The sequence below is a fragment of the Silene latifolia genome, chromosome 10, assembly GCF_048544455.1.
Source record: "Silene latifolia isolate original U9 population chromosome 10, ASM4854445v1, whole genome shotgun sequence".
NCBI lineage: Eukaryota > Viridiplantae > Streptophyta > Magnoliopsida > Caryophyllales > Caryophyllaceae > Silene > Silene latifolia.
Window position 1 is genome coordinate 164,860,300 of NC_133535.1, and position 23,938 is coordinate 164,884,237.

The 23,938-nt window shown below is 36.5% G+C and overlaps 3 protein-coding genes across 5 annotated transcripts; 2 read left to right on the forward strand and 1 right to left on the reverse strand.

The window, feature by feature from the left end:
* Nucleotides 1-996: 996 nt before the first annotated feature.
* Nucleotides 997-4,927, forward strand: LOC141606874 (protein NTM1-like 9). Its single transcript, XM_074426223.1, has 5 exons — nucleotides 997-1,458; nucleotides 2,031-2,311; nucleotides 2,739-3,071; nucleotides 3,161-3,574; nucleotides 3,908-4,927. Exons 1-5 carry the CDS (start codon nucleotides 1,290-1,292, stop codon nucleotides 4,730-4,732), a joined length of 2,022 nt encoding a protein of 673 aa, XP_074282324.1. The 5' UTR covers nucleotides 997-1,289; the 3' UTR covers nucleotides 4,733-4,927.
* A 637-nt stretch (nucleotides 4,928-5,564) lies between these two features.
* Nucleotides 5,565-12,033, forward strand: LOC141606875 (bifunctional aspartokinase/homoserine dehydrogenase 2, chloroplastic-like). The gene is made up of 18 exons (XM_074426224.1): nucleotides 5,565-5,922; nucleotides 6,921-6,988; nucleotides 7,075-7,449; nucleotides 7,573-7,661; nucleotides 7,747-8,050; nucleotides 8,156-8,208; nucleotides 8,406-8,614; nucleotides 8,703-8,790; nucleotides 9,071-9,184; nucleotides 9,288-9,386; nucleotides 9,598-9,792; nucleotides 9,896-9,978; nucleotides 10,070-10,295; nucleotides 10,433-10,578; nucleotides 10,762-10,897; nucleotides 11,031-11,114; nucleotides 11,354-11,446; nucleotides 11,556-12,033. The coding sequence occupies exons 1-18, from the start codon at nucleotides 5,792-5,794 to the stop codon at nucleotides 11,799-11,801; spliced, it is 2,739 nt and encodes a 912-aa protein (XP_074282325.1). The 5' UTR covers nucleotides 5,565-5,791; the 3' UTR covers nucleotides 11,802-12,033.
* Nucleotides 12,034-12,296: 263 nt separating this feature from the next.
* On the reverse strand, nucleotides 12,297-20,741 carry LOC141606876 (uncharacterized). Of its 3 annotated transcripts, none has more exons than XM_074426225.1 (16): nucleotides 20,226-20,741; nucleotides 19,210-19,419; nucleotides 19,002-19,087; nucleotides 18,760-18,914; nucleotides 17,945-18,009; nucleotides 17,652-17,846; nucleotides 17,500-17,554; nucleotides 16,785-17,024; nucleotides 16,454-16,587; nucleotides 15,091-15,283; nucleotides 14,905-14,964; nucleotides 14,571-14,813; nucleotides 13,874-14,132; nucleotides 13,584-13,789; nucleotides 13,142-13,192; nucleotides 12,297-12,956 (listed from the first exon to the last, which is right to left on the reverse strand). In XM_074426225.1, exons 2-16 carry the CDS (start codon nucleotides 19,374-19,376, stop codon nucleotides 12,666-12,668), a joined length of 2,400 nt encoding a protein of 799 aa, XP_074282326.1. In that variant the 5' UTR covers nucleotides 19,377-19,419; nucleotides 20,226-20,741; the 3' UTR covers nucleotides 12,297-12,665. The 3 variants fall into 3 exon arrangements, with proteins under 3 accessions (XP_074282326.1, XP_074282328.1, XP_074282327.1); XM_074426227.1 differs by having other exon boundaries at nucleotides 19,210-19,337; nucleotides 20,226-20,733; XM_074426226.1 differs by having other exon boundaries at nucleotides 19,210-19,415; nucleotides 20,226-20,540.
* Nucleotides 20,742-23,938: the final 3,197 nt, after the last annotated feature.

Below are 23,938 nucleotides of genomic sequence, written 5' to 3' on the forward strand. Positions count from 1 at the left end.
TTACTATTTTGTTGATAGAATAGGGTATACTTTTGGCTCATATTGAGCACGTGTATACCGGTCTACTTTTGTACTATTATCTCCACAATAGTGAATTTTGCTCTCCTTCAGGGTGGACGTAGCCAGTTATTTTACTGGTGAACCACGTATATCTGTGTGTCACTTTATTTGTTATTCGCTATATTTTGTTCTTATCACCCTAATCGACTAACTATTGTGTAACGGGACGCCTCCGTTACAACATGGTAGATTGGTAGCTCAACGTGAAACACAAATATGCTCTTATTACAAAATAAAAATCAATTAGGGCCATCACTTTCGTATATAAATGCTTATGGTTCAAGATGTTTACTTTTTTGGACTTTTGAGCCATTAATAGTACTATTTGTGCTAATATACGTTAATTTTTTCTTTCTTTGAAAGCTATGTACGAATGACTTAATAATTAAGCGGTTTGATGAGAAATAACTTTAAAATATGAAATCTTTTGAAAGTTGATTCTTAGAGTATACCTGAATTTAGAGTTCCATTTATCTTAATTATTATGAGACATATTTTATTATTAAAAATAAATGAATATAATTTATACAAAAAAATACAGAAATACTCCGTATGTTATTTGTGTGAATGACCCACGGGCCAAACTCTTGAAATATGAGTAGGTTGGGCCAAAATTCACAATAGTCAATAATAGTAACACAAATCACACAATAAATGACCATGAGTCATGAGTCATGACCATCTTCTTTCCTGGAAGGTCCCACTGTAACTCCCTCTTCAGCATAGAAGCCCATACATAAATAATATCATCCTACTTGTCAACCTCTCATTGGTCAGCTGACTTCCACACACACTACCTTAACCTCCTCAAAACCCCACTTTACCCTCAACAAATCCACAAAACTTCCAAGACAAATTCAAAAAACACAACAATTCATGAAGGACAATATCGTAATTTCAGTAATACATTGACGCGGTTGGGCGACATTTGTACGCGGGATATACGACGTTAAAAGTAGATAGAGAAACAAAATAAAAAGTATCCTGTCCACCTTATTTATACACCACCACTTTCTCTCTCTATCCTTTTTCTCTTTATTCACCTGACTAAGCAAACTAAATTTCCACAAAATTGAATTTTTATCATTTCCCCTCTTTCTTATTCACCTTATTTGTAATACCCAGTTTTTTGTTTCAGCTAAATCCGTTTAAAAATCACAAAAAAAACACTCAAAATTGACCTTGTTTCAATGTTATAAGCTTAATTTTGGTAAAAATTTAGAGTAAAAATGGGAGCTTTGAGTATGTTTGAGAATTTACCGCTTGGGTTTAGGTTTAAACCCACAGATGTAGAGTTAATTGATCATTATTTAAGGTTGAAGATCAATGGTAGAGATAATGAAGTTGCTTGTATCAAAGAGGTTGATATTTGCAGGGTTGAACCCTGGGATCTTCCCGGTAAAAACACAGTTATTACTTGATTATTAGTCTTATTTGTATGTATTCTTACCCCTCCCTCTTTTTTTTGTTTACCTTTTATATTCATTGTGCATATAAGAGTAAGTTTTTGTGTTTGCTTGCTGGATTTAGTACCTTTTTAGGCAATGTTGTTGAATTGTTTCAGCCTTTGGTGGTAGATTATTTCATCATACCGGATAGTATTTTAATTAAAGGTAAACAAATGATTAAGACGGACCGACTATGAGCTAGATTGTTTTGAGACTGATTATTTTTGGGTTAACAAATAGGGTCCTCTTTTTTGGTGAATCAGTTAATCTCAAACATCTATATGACCATTATTTTACTTACTCCCGTCCCATTCATTTGCTTACCTTTTTTTTTTTAATTATTTGTGAGGAGTATTTTAATCAAAGGTAAACAAATGATTGGGACGGAGGGAATACTAGATACGGAATATGTCTATAGGTTTAGTTTATCCTGCAGAACTGATGTGCTGTGATAGTTAATGAGGAGGTTTCTAGTATCTGAATGCTGATAATGGGTATTTCTGTATTGTTGATTTGATTCAGATTTGTCAGCCATTAAGACATATGATCATGAATGGTTTTTCTTCTGTCCTCGGGACCGCAAGTACCCGAATGGTCAGAGATCCAACCGAGCCACTGGAGCCGGGTATTGGAAGGCAACTGGTAAGGACAGGACTATTAAGTCAAGGAAAATGGGTCTGATTGGGATGAAGAAGACGCTTGTCTTTTATACAGGCCGAGCTCCTAAGGGGCAGCGTACTCATTGGGTCATCCACGAGTACCGCCCTACTCTTCAGGAGCTCGATGGCACGAACCCTGGGCAGGTATATCTCTAATCTACCTTTCTTCTGAGTTCCATATAGTTAAAGACTCAGCATTTGTCTGAATTTTTATATCTATTTTTCCTGCTTGCTATGCTATATACCTTTGATGTAAGGTTTGCTATGCTTATCTCCAGTTTTTGTAGACACTGCTTTGATATCGGAAATATTATTCGTAGGAGGACTGCGTGTTTTATGCACCTTCAGCTGACGTGAATATTACTGATAGGGAGGCAAATATAATGATAGACGTGGTTGTTATTCACCATTATCGATTGCTCACGTGCATTTTTTGAATGATGATAGAATTAGTTTTCAGCATCTTCCCTGTCTGTATATGCTAATAATAGTTACCCTTGGTTGTTTTAGGTAGTCAAATTTAGTTGAACTCCTACTGGTGTAAAATTTTCTTATCATTTTTTTTTTGAAGGGTGCTTTTGTTCTCTGTCGCTTGTTCAAAAAAGCTGATGATCCGAAGCATGAGGAAAACGATGACGGTTCCAACATTGAGGATCTGGAAACAAATGTATTCTCTCCGAATCCAACTAATATCTCTCAAGAGGAGGCACGATCTGAACTCGCGGTTGTGCAGGCTTCTCCATGTTCTTTTGAGCAAACTGTTGAGCAACATATGCAGTTGGAGAATGGCATTGTCAAAACTTCTGATAGTATGACGTCTGAGGCTACAATGCTTGATCATCATAGCTATAGCAATGGTAATTTTCGTCATGGATCTCAGGTGAATGAAGAAACGGCTCATGAGGTGAGTATTTGGCAATTGGTTTATGGAATGTATAAATTCAGCTTCTATTTCAGGATTTATCGCTGACTTTTTTTTCTAATGTTTTTCAGGCAGATTCATATATAAATGGAACTACCTATATCCGTGCTCCCTGTGAGAGAGACGTGCGTGTGAATGAAGCAATGAAATATTATCATGAGGATCATCTAAAGCCACAGCCCTTGCAGATGATGGATGTGAACCAGGAAATGGTTGGTATGGAACCCCTATACCCTACAGATTTTGGTAATGGTTTTACCGAGTTCGAGTTTCAGGACATCAATGGAAGAGATCCTATTTCTGATTTCCTTGAATCTACTATTGTATATCACGATGACCCTCGCTTCTTCGAAGTTAATACTCAAGGCCCTGCTTTGACTGAAAGAGATAAGCGTGAGAACGTTGATCTAATGGGCTGGAAGAAAGCATCTATCAATGAAAGTGGATCCTGTAGTGGATCTGACATCGAAGTAGCTCAATCGCAGGTACTCAATACATCTGTAAATGCTGTCAATTGTAGTTCTATGTCTCAGTGGTGGCCGTCTGTGTCAGGAGACTTGTCGCCAGATCATTGGTTTGATCACTGGTTCATTAATTAATCGGAAAAGAATAACTACACAATTAACAACAGTTTACCTTGAAGTACTTGACGAATTGATAGGTTCTGAATTTTGTATTTTTGTTATCCTAGCAAATAAAGGTAAATATTGAGCTCTGAATGCAAAGATCAATGGAAATTTCTAGTTAATGAATAGGATCGCTGAAAAGTTCTCAAACATGATTGTGAATGAACTCTGATGGTTTGTTCTATTGTACAGTATGACATTGGCTCTATCGGCGGCTTAACTTCATATGAAAATGAGCCGAAATTTGGTGGTGATGATGAATTCTTTTCTGATGCTGCTCTAGACCGATTCTGCAACTTACCTGACGAAGGAGAGCAGTTCATCACTCAACGAAGCTTTGTAAAGCCTGAAAATGATAGTTACGATGTTGACAGCAAATTCCAGATAAAAACCAAACCCCGCGAAAGGATGGTACAGACAACGGAGTATGTGCTCCAGGGATCTGCACCAAGGAGAGTCCGATTATTAGCAATAGATTCCAAGGATCCTGTGAGCAAGGTTGTAAAAGAGGAGTCAGAGTCAAACCTCACAGAGGGAAGCTGTGTGTCAGCTGAGATATCTTCTATTGCTCCTCACGAGGATCTGATTTGCTTAGCAGAGCTCAGTGACGCACCTGCTGCTGCTGATGACGGAGACTCGTACAGAAATGACGGGCAAGTTGTTGAAAGTGGTATCAAGATAAAAACCCGTGCTCGGAAAATCCATCCTAGCCCTAGTAGTGGGGCCAATCAAGGAAGTGCCACGAGGAGAATTCGTCTACAAAAAACATCCGTTGAAAGCTTCAATGCTGAAGAAGACAGCGGTAAATCAATGGATCCCAAGAATGGGAATTTGTCCGAAGAGGTTGGTCAGAACAGTTGCGCCACTGTTTCTAATCAGAAGCCAGTGACATCCAAGGGGTTCGGATTGCGCCCAGTTGTATATCTTGGTGTGATTTTCGTGTTTATGGTTGCTTTCTTGTTCATGGCCTGCATTGGCCTATGGAAGTCTGAAAATGCTGTTTTATCTTCAGGCTGACCGTATGAGAATCCTGAGAGTCTGACTTTCAGCGACCTTTTAGGGTTAAGAGGGCTGATGCTAGTGTGATCTTGCCCTTAGTGTAGCTGTAGACAGGTTGAAGTCAGCTTCTTATTATGAGCATGTGAGTATGTGATACAACACTTGAAGCCTTTTTGTAAATCAGTATTAGCAATTTACCACGTTTTTACTGTATTTGTATACTGTTGTCCTTTATACTTTGAATTTCTTTTCAAATCTTTGATGCATGCCCGTGGATGTAGATTGATTGCCAGAATAAGTTGAGATGCACCGTCCAGTGGAAATTGATATCGTAAAGACGAGTTAAACTCACATAAATGTAATGTGAAGCCAGACAGACAGAGACTTGGATTTCTGGAACACGCCTACCTGATGCCAAGAAAATTGTGTATGAAATGTATGATGGTGTTTCAAGAAATCGCTTCAATATTCAGAAGTTCATATTTAACCGTCAATGCGAAACTGTGAACATCCAATACAATGTATAAAATGGAGGGAATAACTGATAAATCGATAATAAACATCTATAGAATTATTAAAAGTTTGGAAAACTATTTAACATCAAAAATTGAACTTGTGACCCTAAATAAATACTGACCGCCACCGCCCACCGGTGCAGTATCCATGTGAATGGTAAAACGGATCTAAATACTATCATTTGGTGACAATAAGACGAACTTTTTGCTATCATTACAACTAGTCAACTACCCTTACATGTTACATGGAGTATGGATACCATTTAGATATGTTTTTATATCGGTTTTAGAATTAAAAGAGATATATTATCGTCTTAAACGAGAATCGGGGAAATAACAAAGATCATTTTTATTACAAGCAGACGAGTTAGACGACCGTGTGCATTTTTTTTGGCTCTATGCTATTGAAGAACTCTGAAAAATCATTATTATTATTATTATTATTATTATTATTATTATTATTATTATAGTAGTCAACGGAATAGAGTAGTAGAGTAGTGGGGTTGAAGTATCAAATTCCAAAACAGTAGATTCGCCGTCAGAGCAAACTCAAGCAACAACAATGGCGATGCTCTCTTCTTCACCATCTTCATCTCTATCCTCTAATGGCGTCTTCTCTTCTTATTATACCAACAATTCCAGATTGCTTCTTCCCACTTCTCTTTCATCTTTCCACCCTTTCCAACTTTACAGGTTTCTTTCTCTTTTTATCTATCATTTTTTTCCATTTTTTAATGTAAAGATTCCAACTTTGAGGTAAATTTCTATACTTTTGAATTGGGTCGTCTTTATATTGTATCTATATGTTTTAAAGTCGTCACATTTCATTGTTTTTGACAGTGCTGTGTTTGTGTTTCAAGTTTGTATAGTTTTGCTGTGAATGTTTTAGTGTAAAGATTCCAACTTTTGAATGTATGTGTATTTTGTTTCTATTTTGCTTTACTTTGATTTTGTTTATCGATTCAGGAATTGTGCAATTGTGCCATTTGATCATTTATTCATGGTGGACTTTTGATGGTGTTATCATGCTATATAATATTCTGTAGTTCTATAGCTATGCATGCTTGAGGCATGGTTACAAAAGCTGTTGTAGATTCCCGGTAATTGGTCGCAATCTGATACAGCCTTAATTTCAAAATCATTTTCCCCGACTTATTTTTTCACTTCTTCAATTCTGATTTTTGAGTGGAGTTTTCATGCTCATGGCATATGTTCACTCTCTTTGACCTCTGTTTACCCGAATGCATACACTGTAACTCAGTTACTGTGTCTGATCAGTCACTTTTTTCTCAGAAGAAAATCGGGCTGTTTAGATTAAGTAGCGGAAACATTGGTAACTGGTAAGTAGTGACAACATTTTTTTCAACTAGGATGAGTTTTTGTACCATGATTGAGGACTTACCTTAGATCTTTTTTTTATGACACGGCAGAAATTGAGCTTACTCTCCGTTGATTTATGATTAATTTCATTACAATATATGATATAAAGTTAAACATTCTGTTGGGCGTATATTTATCAGCTTGTCTTTTGCTCCCAAGCCGTGTCATTTAGAGTAACGTTTTCCTATTTGTTATGCTTAGATATATTTTGGTATAATCCAACATTCTAACCAAAGTGGGGTAGCTGCCTGCCTGCCTTAATCAAACTGACTGTAGTCTGAATACCCTTCTGGTTTGTTTACTTGTTTCAGAAAGAAATTTGTATCTCGACTAGGGACCCAACAGACATGTCGCATTCATATCAATACATCTGTCAAAGGTTGTTCTTATTCCTTTATAGTACAAGCTTTACTATAGTTATTAAACATGAATTTTGCAGTTTTTAAACTTGTCTTTCTTGCGCAGCTACTGCTGTAGAAAGCTCCGTGGAAAAGGTTGAACTTCCTAAAGGTGACACGTGGTCTGTCCACAAATTCGGAGGAACTTGTGTGGGAACTTCTGATCGGATCAAGAACGTTGCTGAAATTGTAGTAAATGATACTTCTGAGAGGAAGTTGGTCGTTGTTTCTGCCATGTCGAAGGTGACTGACATGATGTATGATTTGATCCAAAGGGCTGAGTCACGAGATGATTCCTTTCTGTCTGCCTTAGATGCCGTGCTGGAAAAGCACACATTAACAGCAAAAGATATGTTGGAGGGAGACAATCTCTTAGGTTTCTTGTCAAAGTTGCATGACGATGTAAAAAATCTTAAAGCTATGCTTCGGGCGATATACATAGGTATTGAATATCGTCTCTCTTTTCCTTTGGTTCTCTTGTGTACGTAAGATAGTGCCATGGTTTTTTCATTTTCGCTGATTAGATTCCTAATGTGATCCTCTTTTCCTGCAAATATTTGAACAGCTGGGCACGTAACAGAGTCATTCGCTGATTTTGTTGTTGGACATGGGGAGTTATGGTCTGCGCAGATGCTATCATTAGTCATCAAAAAGGTCTTTCACATCTGTTTCCGCTTCTCTAGAGCAGTGTTAGCTATATGACTTCTATCTTTCTCTTAACCCTCCATGTATTGTTCAGAAATGTTCAGATTGTTCATGGATGGATACAAGGGACGTCCTTGTTGTAAATCCAACTGGTTCAAATCAGGTTGATCCAGATTACGTGGAATCTGAAAGAAGACTTGACAAATGGTTTGCCCATAACCCATCAAAGATAATTGTAGCAACTGGCTTCATAGCTAGTACACCCCAGAATATTCCAACTACATTGAAGAGGGATGGTAGTGACTTTTCTGCAGCTATAATGGGTGCCCTTTTTAGAGCCCGCCAAGTTACAATATGGACAGATGTTGATGGTGTCTACAGTGCTGACCCGAGAAAAGGTATTTTTATACTCAGAAATTTGATCTATCTGACACACCCACCTCTTTATGCGTGGCTTGGTTTAGTACCATAGGTTTTAAAAATGTAATTTGTTTTATTTGCAGTGAGTGAAGCCGTAATACTTCCTACATTGTCTTATCAAGAAGCCTGGGAGATGGTAACTTTTGATTAATAATTTGTAATGTTTTAGTCTTGCTGGCAATGGTTTCTGATGGAGTCCCGACTCCCTATAACTTCACATGAAACCAAGATTCCGCAGTTGCTTTGTTTAGATTTTTAACAATTATATAGTAGACTTTCGTACACATATCTTAGCATACTGCTTTGCTGAAGAGTTTTTCCATGTCCCTGCAGTCGTACTTTGGAGCAAATGTATTGCATCCTCGAACTATCATTCCTGTGATGCAGTTCGACATTCCAATTGTAATAAGAAATGTATTTAACCTTGCGGCTCCTGGAACAAAAATTTGCCGACCTTCTCCTGATGAGACCGGTGAGCATCTGCAAGCTCCAGTGAAAGGATTTGCAACAATAGATAATCTGGCTCTTGTGAATGTTGAAGGGTAAGATTTTTTGGTTGATAGCAAATGTCATGTCTTAATTTTCGCTTATTAGTCACTTGATGATGTAAACCGTGTGATGTGATGGCAGAACTGGCATGGCTGGTGTTCCTGGTACTGCTAATGCCATATTTGGTGTAGTGAAGGAAGTAGGGGCTAACGTGATCATGATTTCTCAGGTAATATATCAACATGGTTCACTAAAGTATTTTTTTTTGAGTTAATGGTTCACAAAAGTTCAGATGGGTTCAGTTCATTTTTTCACAATTTTTGTCTCATATATTGTTTGATAAGACACTCCGTTTGCCCACTAAGTAACCATTAAAACGTTTAATCCAATCACTATTATTTGTTTCTCACGTGTTCTATATGTGGGACGGTTTCTGATGAGGCTAAGAGTTCTTTTTTAGTTCTGCCCCCCAGTTTGGCAGGTTCAAATGATTGGTGTTGCTGATGCAGGCTAGTAGTGAGCATTCAGTGTGCTTTGCTGTACCAGAGAAGGAAGTAGAAGCTGTGGCTGAAGCTTTGCGGGCAAGATTTCGTGAGGCTTTAAATGCTGGACGTCTTTCTCAGGTCTTCCATTCTTTTAGCCTTACTCTTGCCTTGCTAATCTTATATGCAGTCGTTTTTTTACTGCTAATAATTGTGTCCACTGATTAAATTGAGCTACTTGCAGGTTGCTGTTGTTCCAAATTGCAGCATTTTGGCAGCAGTTGGACAGAAAATGGCTAGTACACCCGGAGTTTGTGCCACTCTTTTTACTGCACTTGCAAAGGTTAGGATAGCAACTTTGCCAATTCCTTGGATAATGTTCTCCTTTGGCTGGTCAACTCCATTTTCAAGATTTTTGCTCCTACCCTTTGCAATTCACTCTGCATATTTGGTGGAATGGTGGTTGTTAAGGATTGACGCAAATATACAGAATATGTAATGCAACTAATCGAAGTTTTAAATTTGGTTGGAAATATAATAATTATGTTTTGCAGGCCAATATCAATATACGTGCCATAGCACAAGGTTGTTCTGAATACAACATTACTGTCGTGGTCAAGAGAGATGATTGCATAAAAGCATTGCGGGCTGCTCATTCTAGGTTTTATCTATCACGAACAACACTTGCTATGGGTATCGTAGGACCAGGATTGATTGGGGCTACTCTACTTGATCAACTTCGTGACCAGGCACAATTTTCTGGTTTCCTCCTGTAATGGATGTAAAAAGCATAAAACGTAATTATTACACTCAATGATCTTGATGTGTTTGGTTGAAATGTTTTTGTTGCAGGCAGCTGAATTAAAGGAAAAGTTCAACATTGATTTACGCGTTATGGGAATTACAAGCTCAAAGAAAATGGTTCTGTCTGAATTGTAAGTGTATCATGTCAATATCTGAAATGTTTTCCAGTTGGTTATAATCGCTTTTTGTGGAATTTTCACTTGATGGATTCTTGTTATTTAGAGGTATGGACTTGTCTAAATGGCAAGAACTCCAAAGTGAGCAAGGAGAAGCTGCCGACTTGCAGAAATTTGTTCAGCACGTCCATGGAAATAATTTCATCCCAAACACTGTGCTAGTAGATTGTACGGCTGACTCGTTTATTGCAAGCCACTACTATGATTGGTTACGCAGAGGAATTCATATAATTACACCTAACAAAAAGGCAAATTCAGGACCTCTTGATCAGGTAAAGATTATTTTGTTGCTCTGTTGAAAGGTTTCAGGCATTGTTTCTAAATCGTCGTTTTTTGTCTCCTTTGAGTGTAAAGATGTCCATGTGAACTTTTGGGATGTTAACCTGTTCTTTTGCTGAATTAATGTCAGTATTTGAAGCTGAGAGATTTACAACGGCAATCCTACACGCACTATTTTTACGAAGCTACAGTTGGCGCGGGTCTTCCAATCATCAGCACTTTGAGAGGTCTTCTTGAAACTGGTGACAAAATTTTGAGTATCGAAGGCATTTTCAGGTAAGAGCCCCAACTTCATCTTCATGTCCACTCCTCCTCTGATATAACCCTTGGGCGCATGAGGCAGATCCATCGAGTAAACCTAAACTATAGTGTTGATGCATTTTGAACATACTGTTTCTGCAATACTTGAATATCATGAATTTTATGGCTTACAAGTTACAATCATGATTTACTGTACAGTGGGACTTTGAGCTACATATTCAACAAATTTAAAGGTAAAAGAAATTTCAGTGACGTGGTGGACGAGGCAAAACAAGCTGGTTACACGGAGCCTGATCCAAGAGATGATTTGTCTGGAACTGATGTCGCCAGAAAGGTAACTGCTCTTATGAGTTTTTCCTCCATAGAGATTTGAGACATAAGGGAGTTATAATTTGACGGAAGTTATGTTACATGTCGGATGTGCCACTGCCAGTTGTTTTACTGAAGTAGTAGCTTTAATTTGACAGGTTATAATTCTAGCCAGAGAATGTGGATTGAAGCTTGAAATATCGGATATCCCTACAGAAAGTCTTGTGCCAGAACCATTAAGAGTAAGCGTCGTTCACCATTTTTTAAGCATCAAATTTTGCTATCAGCACTAGAACTTCTATACTCATCAACTGTAATGAAGATGAGATAATTGTCTTTGCTTTTAGAGCACTAAGGTTTGCTGGTAATGCTGGCACTTCTGTATGGATGAAAAAAGCTATTATGTCCATGATCTTCTATGCTCCTTCGCAACATAACTATAATCCAGTGATTTATGTCTGACATGTTTGGTTCATACTAGGCTACATCATCGGCAGAGCAATACATGCAACAACTTTCTGGGTTCGATGAAGACTGGGCAAAGAAATTACAAGCCGCGGAGGATGCAGGGGAGGTTAGTATTAGTCTCTGTCTATCAGATGGTCTTAATCTGTTTTCGATCCATTGTAGTGGTGTTATAGGTGTTCGTTTTCGTTTCTGATTGAAAAAAATCATTTTTGAAGGTGCTAAGATATGTGGGAGCGGTGGACGTGGTGAACAGTAAAGGAGTAGTGAAGTTGGGGAATTACAAGAAGGATCATCCATTTGCGCAGCTATCAGGATCAGATAACATCATATTGTTCACAACAGAACGGTATAAGGAGCAACCTTTGATCGTTCGAGGCCCTGGAGCTGGGGCGCAAGTTACTGCTGCTGGAGTTTTTAGCGACATCTTGCGTTTAGCCTCTCACCTAGGTGCTCCATCCTAATTTCTCACACAACAAATCTTCTTCAGCTGACAACTTGGTTTTATACAGTTTTTTTTGGCATTGAATTTCGGTTAGAGCTCAGCTCAACCTGAGTATGCTAGGTCTAAATTACCTGGGGTGTAAGATTATTTTACGAGATATTATGAATTCAAGTCTATAATTAGAGAATTAATTAATTGACATGATATTATACGAGACTATGGAAAGGTTTGTTGGGGGTGTCTGACATATAGAATCATGGTGCCTGTGTATCTTCGTTCTGCTGGCATTCTTAAGCCTTAATGTACGTTGCTAGTGCTTCATGGTACGAGGTGTTCCGGTCAGTACACGAACCATATGGTGCTCTATTCTAAATTTGGCGGCATTTGAACTTTGGAATTGAGCGAATAGATCACAATTTAATGAACTTTGCAAAAAAGAGACAAATTTTAGGATTATTTTTATCATATTTATCCTGCAATGCTCAAAATTTGTAATACGGAGTATCAGAAATCATCCCAAAAAGTTCAGATAAATCCAGAAGGATCGTCTATATCAGTATCAGTTATCAAATCCAGATGAGTAACAACAAGATCCTAAAGGCCGAGCAATACGGGCCGTGACAAAAAGATACAAATACTGTGAAAGCATGTAGATAATTGATGTGAATTCATCAGCTGTACAATGGAAGATCCTACGGCGGTACCTAATCCAAAAGGGACCTACTGCCTATAATCGTAAATGAAACCTGATCAATGGAAACAAAGTTACAGAAGCTAGCTAACCTAGAAAATGATACATTTTTCAAAGTTAACGCCGTCCTTTCTCCGACCAATTCCACAGCAACCTGCAAACCTGGGAATTCTGACCTTCCATGAAGAATCATTACCGGAACAAGTCCGGAAATGACCACATAATGAGTTTTGCAAAAATATCGGTCTCAAGAAACTCAATATGGGCAGCTCGTCCGATGAAGGTGTTTAAGTTCTTGCCATGAGAAGACATGTTGAAGTTGACATCACAGCGCATGAATACCCGGTGCTCTATGCAAGGAGACCGTATTTGGTCTAAGCAATTATTCAACATCTCCAAGAATACTCTCCCCCTTTTTGAGAAGTCAGTTGAAGACCCAGGGCATAATTCTATTCTTGCTGAATGATAAGGTACATAACCGTCCTGAAAGATTACTAGTTAATGGCAGTGGAATAATAATACATAACCATCTTGAGCAGAATTTTAGTTACGGTGAAGTAATCCTAGAAAGATTTCTGCTAATCACAATAACTTGGGACGAAAAGACACCATCTAACACGTAATATGAAATATAGGTGTAATATTCCATAAAAAAGAAAATGTAATACCTGGGGCGATGATAGCAGGATAATATTCCTGAAATTCTCCAACGTCTTTTGCTGGAACAAGTAAAGAGAAATATGTTAACACACAGGAAAGATGTTTGAGCTAAACTCAGAGACTAGAAGTTCTGGAATGATAGCAGTAACGAAAATGAAATGAAAAATTAGCAACGCCGCAATTTTTTTATTTTTTGGCAGCCAGCTTGCAAATTCTCTCATATGAGAATGACTCATATAGCCTAATAAATGGGGTACTTATACTTAGGAGTTCGTGGGTTAATGGGTGCGGTTGTAGTTAAATGAGTTGGCCCCACATTATTATAAAACATGAGACTGTCTTTCAATAAACCACTGTTTTATAGAGCAACTGGACCAGCTTTCTGCTTAATATTTATTTGGGAGAGGGGCACTATTAGCTTGTAAACATGAACATAAACCACACTCGTACCTGACAAAGCTTGAAGAAGAAGGTGTTTTGCAGCTCAGGATCATCCGTAAAAGTAAGCTGATGGATGCATTGTGTGCTCTTGAGCTTCTTCAGAAGCCATAATCCAGAATTAAACAGAGAGTTCGAACTGTACAGATACCCTAAATGCGGACCGGATACAGAGATATAAGTGTACAGGAACCTGAGGTATGGCTCCATAATAATATCTGCAAAACTAATAGCAAATAATTAGGATTTGGGCTTATGTGTTATAAGATAACAGCTCATGAACACAAGCTCGAAGTTCATACCAGCCAATGCTGTTCTTATAATTACGTTTCCTATGGAATGCCCAACAAAACTAAGCTTAATAGTTCTCAAGCCTCCAGATCTCGAATATTTGTCCATTTTCTTCTTAATGAATGACACGACTTCCTTTGCTAGCCGATTTCCCATTTCTCTGAAGTCACCAGATGTTTTATCTTCATTTGCTTCAGACATGAGAAATTCGACCTTTGGATCTATTAGAAGCCATTGGTTACGAACAAGTCGCAGATCCAAATGATGTCCCTGCACAGCATGGATCATTAATTGAGTAAAATAAGGAAAAATAGTTTGCAACAGTGAGTCTTGTATGGAACGGTCTCACATTTGTCACCACCCAAAATACTTATATATTCCTTGTTTAATTATAGTATTAAATTGTTAATGGCTTGGTCTTACATGCCCGCATATAATTTTTGTGAGTTCGCAATATTTATGCCAAACATCTATGATCAGGAACACAAAATCAACTGCAAACAGCAAAATGACCATTCTAGTTAACTGGAATGGTAGCAGGTAATCAGAACTCTACAGTGTAAACTTAGTGCAAATTTAGATAACATAGGTGTCAATAAATGACTAGAAATACAATTAACTGAAAACCTGGCAACTTTAAGAACCTTCCACGCTTTCTCTCCAAATAAAAGATAAAAGAATTAACTTAATTCAGTCCTAAGAACATACCTGAAAGCCATGTACAAAGACAACAATCTTCAAAACACGACCATTTACTTGCTGGTCAGCACCAGACACCTTACTGGTAGTTTTGAGTTCTGTGAGCAAGCTAGACTTCTGATTGGGGTGACCAAAGTATGATACATCACTGCAAGTACGTCTCGGAGCGTTAATAATGCGTTCTACAATTACAACAGGAACATTTGAAGGATCTCCAAACATCTGCAAGTCTTGAATTGAACGACCGTTGATCTGCAATCCAATGTAAAGCATTAATCATGGTTTACATGAAGCCATCACATAAGTTCCAAAGGTATGTTCTGAGAGTAATAGAAGTACCCACACTCATTTGAGCTATACTTCGACGATGTTGCTCAGCACGAGTGGCAGCAAAATGAGAGGGCTGAAAAGTTACAATGAGATGGTGTTAAATGTTTACCACAGAAGTACATTCTACAACACAGATAGCAGTAGAATTGAAAACTGTGCAATACAAACATGGCATGTAATGTGATTTAGAGCTAATTACATCATCAATCAGCTTTCTTAATACTGAAACTTTCCCCCGTAGGCCACCATGGTGCAAAGTCTCATCACCTCTGCTGCTGATGTAATGATGGGGCATTTCAACTTTAGAGTGTACCATCCATATGGACCACTCCGTTTTTCGATCATTTGCCCAGGACTCCCGCAAATATTCCGTAATCTTAGATTTATTAGCCCTGAATCATATATGCAACACAAGTGAGACAGACCTTTAGTTTTGAATAACAGAGCATCTTACAAGATATACAACCACAATCACGCAACAGTATTTAATCTAGTCTAGAAGGAAAAACTGATATTTCAATAGAACAAATTTGCTTCAAAATGCATTTACAAGGTTTACATATTTTATTCCCTGATATTAGGACATAAACTATATACTGTCAGTTTTGAAAAATTAACTAAAACTCTGCATCACGTAAATGGAACAATTAAAAAGACCCATTGGTAAATTCAAGTATACAAAGAGGCTTTAAGGCATCAGATGAGAAAAGTTAGGTGAATTTAACATCCTACTTATTCCTACACCTTCAGCTAGACAACCAGTACCACACTAACCATAGTAAATTGTCAAGGCATGCAAGTATGCAAGTAATGCAACAATCTGAAATCCTCCACAGGAAAAGGTTTTGAAATGTCTTTTCACACAAGTTTGGTGTCTCACGTGATACCACTAACCTGAGACAGCACAGCAGTCCGATCCCCAAAGGTTGAGACACTCATTCTTCCAGAAACACCTTTAACACGATCTCGCAGCTAGGTATATCTAAGAATTAGGTTTCTGAGATATTTGGCGTTCCTCTTACACAGCTAGTGATGTCTGATCATACCCTGAGGTGAAGGCAAAACTGCATTTTTCCTGAATTCTGTACCTTACACCTAAGTCTAATTGTATATGTATAGTGGACTAGTACAGCTTTTGCTGCCGCCTTAACTGGATTACCAGTCTCTCCTCTAGATTAGTGATCACGTAAAAGAAGTTGTAATATCATAGCCTTTGTGATTGAAAATGAAGACTCCTTTGAAAGTTTGAATACGGTTATGATCATCTTACTCTAAAGTCTTTAACCTCTTACTGGCCCTGCGACTCTTGTCTATATAATGTCTTAGAAGCAGAGAAGTAGGGCACCTTTTCTATATTTGTTACTTGTTAGGAACAAAAACAAGAATCATGCTCATTTCAATTGCGAGAAAGGAACAAAAAAAACCGGCCACTGTCCTTCACAGTCTCATAGCTCCAAGGAGAAAAAAAAAATTGCTTGCGGACAGTAAACCTATATGCCAAGTAAACAATCTATACTCTAATGGAAAGGTTTTGACTCATAGGTAAAGACAGCAGAACTAACCTGTGGAAGTTCAGAAACACATTCCATAATGTGTGAATTTGATTCCCAATTATATGTGCAGACCAAAGTAAACAGTCCTTAGATAAGGACATGAGCACTCCATTACTCCGAACGTCCAGAAATATTTTTGCCTTCTGTTCAACATTATGAAGCACTAAAATATTAGTGAAAATAGATACTTCTATCCAAAACAGCAGATAATAGATTGCCACATTTTAAGGCGAAAACAAAAAGATTAAAACACTAAGTCATTGAGGAAGAAAAAATGTTGATTTCTCTAATAGTTCCCAAAGTAGTTAGGATCTTAGAATTAGATAGTTAGAAAAAAGACCTCGTTGCTACTTCGGAGTTCAGCTGATTCTGGTCTTTGATTATCAGTTTCAGTTGAAGACACATCCGCTGGAATTAGAGAACCAAACATTTTTGAATCATCTAGCTGGGAAATGAAATTATTGAGGTCAATACTTTGATCAATTGCTCTACTGAGATTCTGTGCCTCTTCCAAGAGAACGTCACGTGCCGTTAATAATGCTTTGACAAGTGAGACCTCCTTTTCCACTTTATCTGCTCTCTAATCAATAGAATATAAAAGGTAATCAGAGAAGCCATATATAGCAAAGCCATATTGAGTAGATCACACAGCGAATATAAAAAAAGTGAGCGATAAAAAAATCAAAAGCAAGTACGGAGTAATAAACAAGATCAGCTTGAAGACCCAGGAACAATTCTCAATGATGTGAAATAAGATAGTATACTATCAATCCATAGACCTCGCATTTTAACTAATGAGTGGCACAATGAACCATTCATCATGCATCAGAAGTTATTTTAGATAAGATAAAGTTACACCTAAAGCAAGTAAAAAACAATCACTATATAACTTAGAAAAACAACAAAACCAAACAGCATGAAATTAGGCCAAATGATCTGACATGGTATAATAAAATAAAACGTGGGGCAATTGTTGTATGGAGCACATTCAGAAAGTTATAATAACATTAAATTCCCGGGGGTTGAATCTGAACATATGAAAGAAGAAAACTTACTTTCTTTGATTTGCCGACAAATTTACTATCAAACCTTTCACCATTGAAAGACATGCTGAAAAAATCATACCGTCCTCAAGTGTCAGACACGACATTTTACCAGTAGGAGGCATAACCGCATAAGTAACTGAGATTTGAGAACAGTGACAAACCTGGGTGCCTTCTTTGTGATATTATGCGCAACTGACTTCAGCATGCTAATATGGATACTGGTATCTACAAGCACAGAATGGAAGGCATCAAAAAGTATAGGGCAGTAAGCATGTAATCCCAGAAGAGCTCTCGGTGGAACACGGAATTCATGGGAAGCAGCAGGAAGGGTATTCAGTGAATCTTGCAACTCAGACCTGTTCATGATATACCACAACTTATTGATCAAGATTTGAAAGGCAAAATGCACAGGCCACTCACACATAGGCAAAGAAAAGAATTCATGCCAACTAACCCTTTCTCTAAGAAAGAAGCATACAGGAGCTCAAATTTGATAATCACGCCAGACTTGGAGGGGACCTACACAAACCAAAACTCATTACAATGAACAGATCAATACAACTATACAAGAATTTCTGAATCTTGAAAAATCTCATCGCTAACACCTTAAAAATGAGGTAGGAAAACAGCCAGTCATGAACCAAGATCAATAGCTAGTCAATGTATCTTCCAATTTTTTTTTGCATGTATGTCAGATATATAGTTATATACATGAACCACAGAATTCTAGGCATATCATTTTTTCAAGTCTCCAATACCCCTAACTCTAGAGTTTAGATTACACATTTTCTGATATGGGGTTGATTAGTTGATACAGTTTTGCAGCATACTGAACAGAAATGGATAAAAAGTTTAGCATCCTGAATCATATCTCCCAAGAATCTTTAAGCACTTCCAATGTAGAAGGAATGGAAAACTGGGGGATAGGCAATTACAAAGTTTAGCATCCTGAATCGCTTTTGGACAGGCAAGAGGATTGACACACAATTGGAGACTAGGGACCAAGCATAAGATAGTACTATGTTTAATCACGTATGCTTTCCTGGGTCCTTTCAGCTCCCAAATAAACTGGGCATCAGTCCAACCATTCCAAAATAATGTCAAATCTCACAATCTTGAAGAAAATATGGTCCTATTCATTTGGTATTATATACTCAGTGATCTCTAAATCAAGATCTTTGGCCTATCAACTTATTAGACACCAATTAGACAAAAAAAAAACACTAAACAAAAAAAAATTCACAAAACATACTGGACATCTCAGGGTACCTCACGGTTGGAAAGGGATACATTAAAAGCAATCATGACCGACAGCGGAACATCTTGTCTAGCATATCTGATCTTAAAGGGTTGAGTTGCAAAACTATTATCTGCATCGTCAATCCTCCAAACTCCATAACTATCAGAAGAACCTGTATTTGGAGCTGGAAGCAACAGAGAATATCGTAATTACAAGCTGATTTAGCATGTAACGAAAAATCATTCAAAATCAACTTATAAAGGAGAAATACCTTCGTATTGTACAACTTTTGATGGAATTCCGACAATGGTGTTGTCTCCATCTTCCCATTTCATAGTAATCTTAATTTGGTACCATCTATGCCACAGAAATTTACACTCATATTACTATCATCACATAATTAATCTCAGTGGAATCGATATCTAAATCTAGTGACCAAACAAATTAATGGGATGACACTGAGTTACGGGAAATATTACCCTTGCTGGAAAAGATCAAGATTGTGAAACCGGTGAATGTAAACAGCAATCTCATGGTATGTATCCAACATAGCCGGCCTAAAGGGTCTAAGCTCCGCATTGGCCAATCTCTTGACAGTTAAGTTTCTCTGAGTAAAATCAATTAACCATCTGAGATGACGAAGCATAACCTACTTCCAAGAGACAACTTACACAAACTTGCATCCCTCCCTTCCAAAACAACACATCGGATCAGCCACCTTTATTAACCATTTCCATTAGCAGAAAGAACGTGAATAGAACATTGCAAAACTATACAACAAAAGCTCATTCCATTGAAGATGACACATCAATGCTGCCAGTTCTTAGATTTACTGGCAGAATATGGTCTACTCCTTAAATGGCTATCGTAAAATTGCATTCCAATAGCTGTCTTGAGTTTCTCGGTTTTGGTTAATATACATTCTATTTAATAAATTCATGTATAACTTATGTTAGCTCACGAACATGGGAAAAAATAATTCATATCCACATTTTGCATGCCTCTACAGTCTACACAAACAAGCAAAAAAGACACCTACTTTGAACAAATCGATCAGCAACAAACCACTATTCCAACAAAATTTCATTAAATTCTCGATACAAGCAACTTAAAAACCCGCAAATCGATCCAATGCAGCAGTAATGCACTATCCAAGTAAATCATAAGTACAAACTATGTAAAGTCAATCATGACTACAATTGCCACAAAAATCTAAACTTTATCAAAATTTACCTAAAAAGGAACTATCTTTAACTTAAAAACAAAGTCAAAGCTACGTTACAAGGCTAATTCAAATCCTATATATAAATATGATGTACTAAATCAGCAATCCAATTTCCACAATGCATTCATTTAACTACTCCGTACAATACTACTACTACTATTACTAATTTCACAAATTACGCAGCACATGAAATCGTAACAATCAACATCACTGAAAAAAGTAACCATATCAAATGTAATTGCTGAAAATGATGAAAAAGAGAGAGCTTACATTGTTAAAGGAGGTTTCTTTTCAGTTTCGCTTCGATCTTACTATATCGGAAACGCAGATAAATCTCCGATGAACTAAATTTAACTGATTAATTAAATATATTAATAGATCAAAACGTAACGTATATTAGAAGAGATCAGAGATTAAATTAGGTTAATTATATGAAGAGGCGTCACCGTCGCCGTCGTTGCCGCCGACGTCGCCGGAAAGTAGATCGGAATGTCGGCGAAGTGACGGAGGTTTATCTCTCCTGGATTTTGGAGATGTCGAATGCGTTGTTAAAGGAGGAGGTTTGTGAGTGACGGTGATTTTGGTAAAGCTGCGCGAAATTACTCCAGGATTTGTAGCCAGGTTTTTACCTATTTACCTTGTTGGTAACTTGGTAAAGATTTGTACAGCCTAGTTGCCTAGTTGGGAATTGGGATGAGAAAGTAAAAAATTGTTACTGTTTGTTAGTTAGTTGCGTCATTGTTCATTTAGTGCAGTCACACGGTGACACACTCACACTAGCTTCCTACTTTCTACTTTTTGTGCCTTGTAGTTGTTCTACTAGTATAGATCCCGCGCGAATGCGCGGTTTTTTTAAATAGGAATATTAAAGAAAATAACAATTATACAACTAATATTTAACTCAATTTGAAATTCAATTGTAAAATTAATTATTATTAATGTTTTGTATTAATCGGTGGAAAGGGGAAATTTCATTATAATCCAGTTGTAGATATAATATAATCAAAGCCCAATTACAGATATGATATAATGAAAGCCCAATTATAATCAAATTCATTTAGGCGGGAAAATTTTGGAAATTTCTTATTCTTTTAGTATAAGGGGGATGGACTAATTTATGAGTTTGTCTCCTCGATCGGGCATTTTCGTCTGAAATAATACATAAATTATCATTTAACACTAGTTTTACACCCGTGCAAACAATGCACGGGCTGGTTTAAAAAAAAAGCAAGCAAAATATAGTATTTCTTACTCGTTTCATTTTATATATCGTTTGACAATATTTCACAAGAATTAAGGAAGTGTTTGATATGTAATATTATTAGTTATGTACTTATGTACATTAAACGCTTTTGAAGAATTAGAAAGCGGCCAGTTTTCACCAATCAAATAGCTAAAAATACTTCTTTTTCCGAGTTATTAGTGTTTAATTTTAAATTCTAATATCCAAAATATGTTAATTAAGACGATTATTTATGGCGTAATATTTTCATACAGTAACTCATAATACGATGTATAATAATAATAATAATAATAATAATAATAATAATATAGTTGTAAATTAAGCTCATGTTGATAGAATTGCTGGGGATTGAATATTCAAGAACATGAGTAAATAACGTATTAATAAATGTACCATTTGAATAATTGAGATAGTTTTGAAGCACTTGCCAAATATTTAATAATTATAATAAAAATAATAATTTTGATTTAAATAGAAAACAATACAAAAATAGTACGTAAATCCCGACAATTTATTTCTATATAATTATGATAAAAAAAACATTACAACCGAACTATATTGCATTATTATACAAATTTGCTACCTCCATCGCGATCATTAATGTTCCTATGATTAAAATATCTTTTACAAAAAATATAAAAGCTCTCTTCCTATTCCACTCATTTTCATTTGACCCATTTTGAACACCACATATATCCCTCATTAGGGATGTCATTGGGGTGGGGCGGTGGTGGATATAGGCTCCCCCGTATCCGTACCCACCAAGTAATTCTCATATCGGTACCGCCCCACCACCCACGGCGGGTACAGATTTTCATAGCTGTACCCGCCCCACTAAGTGAAAATCTAGAGCCATACCCGCCCTGTTTACCAACCAACCACCTATGTTATAATTTTTATCAATATTTTTTTAAATAAAATTTACTTTAATCACTATAAATATCCGTGAATTTTCGTATTTATAATCCTATTTTAAGATTTTCAATAATAAAATCAATAAAGAATATTATAGAAAGTTATGATAATATACGAAGTATATTTTTTTTAACAATTGGTGGGTAAGCGGGTATTTGGTGGGTATGACGTAAAACTCATCCCCGCCCACCACCTAAACGGTGAAATTTTTGTACCCGCACCACCATCAACTAAAGTTGTACCCATACCAGCCCCAACTGATGCGGGGCAGTACCCGCTGACATCCCTCATTCCCTATTATTTCAAATCTTTATTTTTAGTGTAACCAAATTCAACCCATTTACTTTTAAAGCCCAATTTTAACCAATAGCCTTATAGCCCCCCAAATATATTCCCCACACTAATTGTCTCACATTTAAGTATTTAACCCTAATTCCTTCTTTGACGTCACTCCCTCATCACCTAATTTTCTCTCCCAATCTACACTCTCCCATCTCCCTCACTACCGTCGACTCCCTCCTCTCACTCACCCCCTTTCAAATATTTTATTAACTCCATCTTTACATCTAACACTCTATTAAATCATACAAATAACATTCTTTTATATATTTATTTATGTACCACATGAAATATTAATCCATGATATTTCTCTCCAATGTATCGATTTTTTGGCTCTATGAAATCTATACTTATTATTCTGAGATTTACTTATTATTCTGAGATTTTTAACTACACTTGGTGTATTAAATAGCGCATATTTAGATTTTTTTGGTATCAAAGGTGTTTTTTTTTTCGATTTTAACTAATTTAGTTGGAGTTAATGTATTGTATTTTAATTTTGAGGTCATACAGATCTGATTTTTAAAAGTATCATTTTCGTAATTTTTTAATTTATTCAGAATATTTTTGTAAATTTGTAACTTTTCAATTTGTATTTTCTTGATGTTCAGAATTTATTTGTAAATATTATATGGATTTGTAAATATTATATGGATTTGTAATTTTGTATAGTTGATTTCATGTATTTCTATATTTGATAGAATTGTAGCTGTAGAAATTAAGGAGCTGTACCAATTTTCGTGTTTTTTTCATTTAAAAACATTAAAAACAATATATTCATATCAATACACGGTATTATTTTGGAGAATTTTTTCGAATAATTAAAGATACAGCATAATTAACGATATAGTGTTCACTAATTAATGAAATTAAACTATATGAAACCTTAAAAATTATAAACAGGGGAGAGGGTAATTAATTCTTGTGAGAAAATGGTGGGGTCCCTTGTGAAATAAAAGATTTTTAACTCTCTAAAAATGAGGAACCAATCAGAAAGCTTTAAATGCTTCAGCTTTTATAGATAGGGGATTTGCATTATCTGTCTTAAATTTAAAATAAGTTAAATACATATCAAATTATATCAATTGTTGCTTAAGAATACCATATTTTTTTGTCTTTATTACCATCATGTGGTAGTATTTGACCCCGTATTAAACAAGGTTTACTTGAATAACAAAACGGGTTATGAGACCATTTTACAGACAAATATAACCCCTTTTAGAGAATAAGTTAACATAAATTACGAGTATAACATTAGCTGGACCATTTTAAACCCGTCTTATTTATTCAGACGAAATTAACCGTTTGAGACAAGAATTTACGCTAACCTATATACTAGTACTATACTATTTGATCCATGCTAGTCATTCAATTATTTCATGGAATTGTTTATGTGCCACTTGGGAAGAATCCTATGGAGGAGACTTGTGGCAAAAGGCATAAATAATTCAATTGGTCTCCCTTGTGACGGGTTACCATTTGTGGC

Bases quoted from the DNA above. Each gene is read 5' to 3' on its own strand.
- LOC141606876 (XM_074426225.1), bottom strand. From the start codon at position 19,376: ATGCTTCGTCATCTCAGATGGTTAATTGATTTTACTCAGAGAAACTTA. The intron at 14,814-14,904 runs GTGGGTACTTCT...ATTGGATTGCAG, and splicing joins GAAGTATAGCTCAAATGAGT to ATCAACGGTCGTTCAATTCA. The intron at 14,133-14,570 runs GTATGTTCTTAG...CATGCTGTGCAG, and splicing joins TCTTTGTACATGGCTTTCAG to GGACATCATTTGGATCTGCG.
- LOC141606874 (XM_074426223.1), top strand. From the start codon at position 1,290: ATGGGAGCTTTGAGTATGTTTGAGAATTTACCGCTTGGGTTTAGGTTT. The intron at 1,459-2,030 runs GTAAAAACACAG...GATTTGATTCAG, and splicing joins TGAACCCTGGGATCTTCCCG to ATTTGTCAGCCATTAAGACA. The intron at 3,575-3,907 runs GTACTCAATACA...TCTATTGTACAG, and splicing joins TCGAAGTAGCTCAATCGCAG to TATGACATTGGCTCTATCGG.
- LOC141606875 (XM_074426224.1), top strand. From the start codon at position 5,792: ATGGCGATGCTCTCTTCTTCACCATCTTCATCTCTATCCTCTAATGGC. The intron at 8,051-8,155 runs GTATTTTTATAC...TTTTATTTGCAG, and splicing joins CAGTGCTGACCCGAGAAAAG to TGAGTGAAGCCGTAATACTT. The intron at 8,791-9,070 runs GTAATATATCAA...TTGCTGATGCAG, and splicing joins ACGTGATCATGATTTCTCAG to GCTAGTAGTGAGCATTCAGT.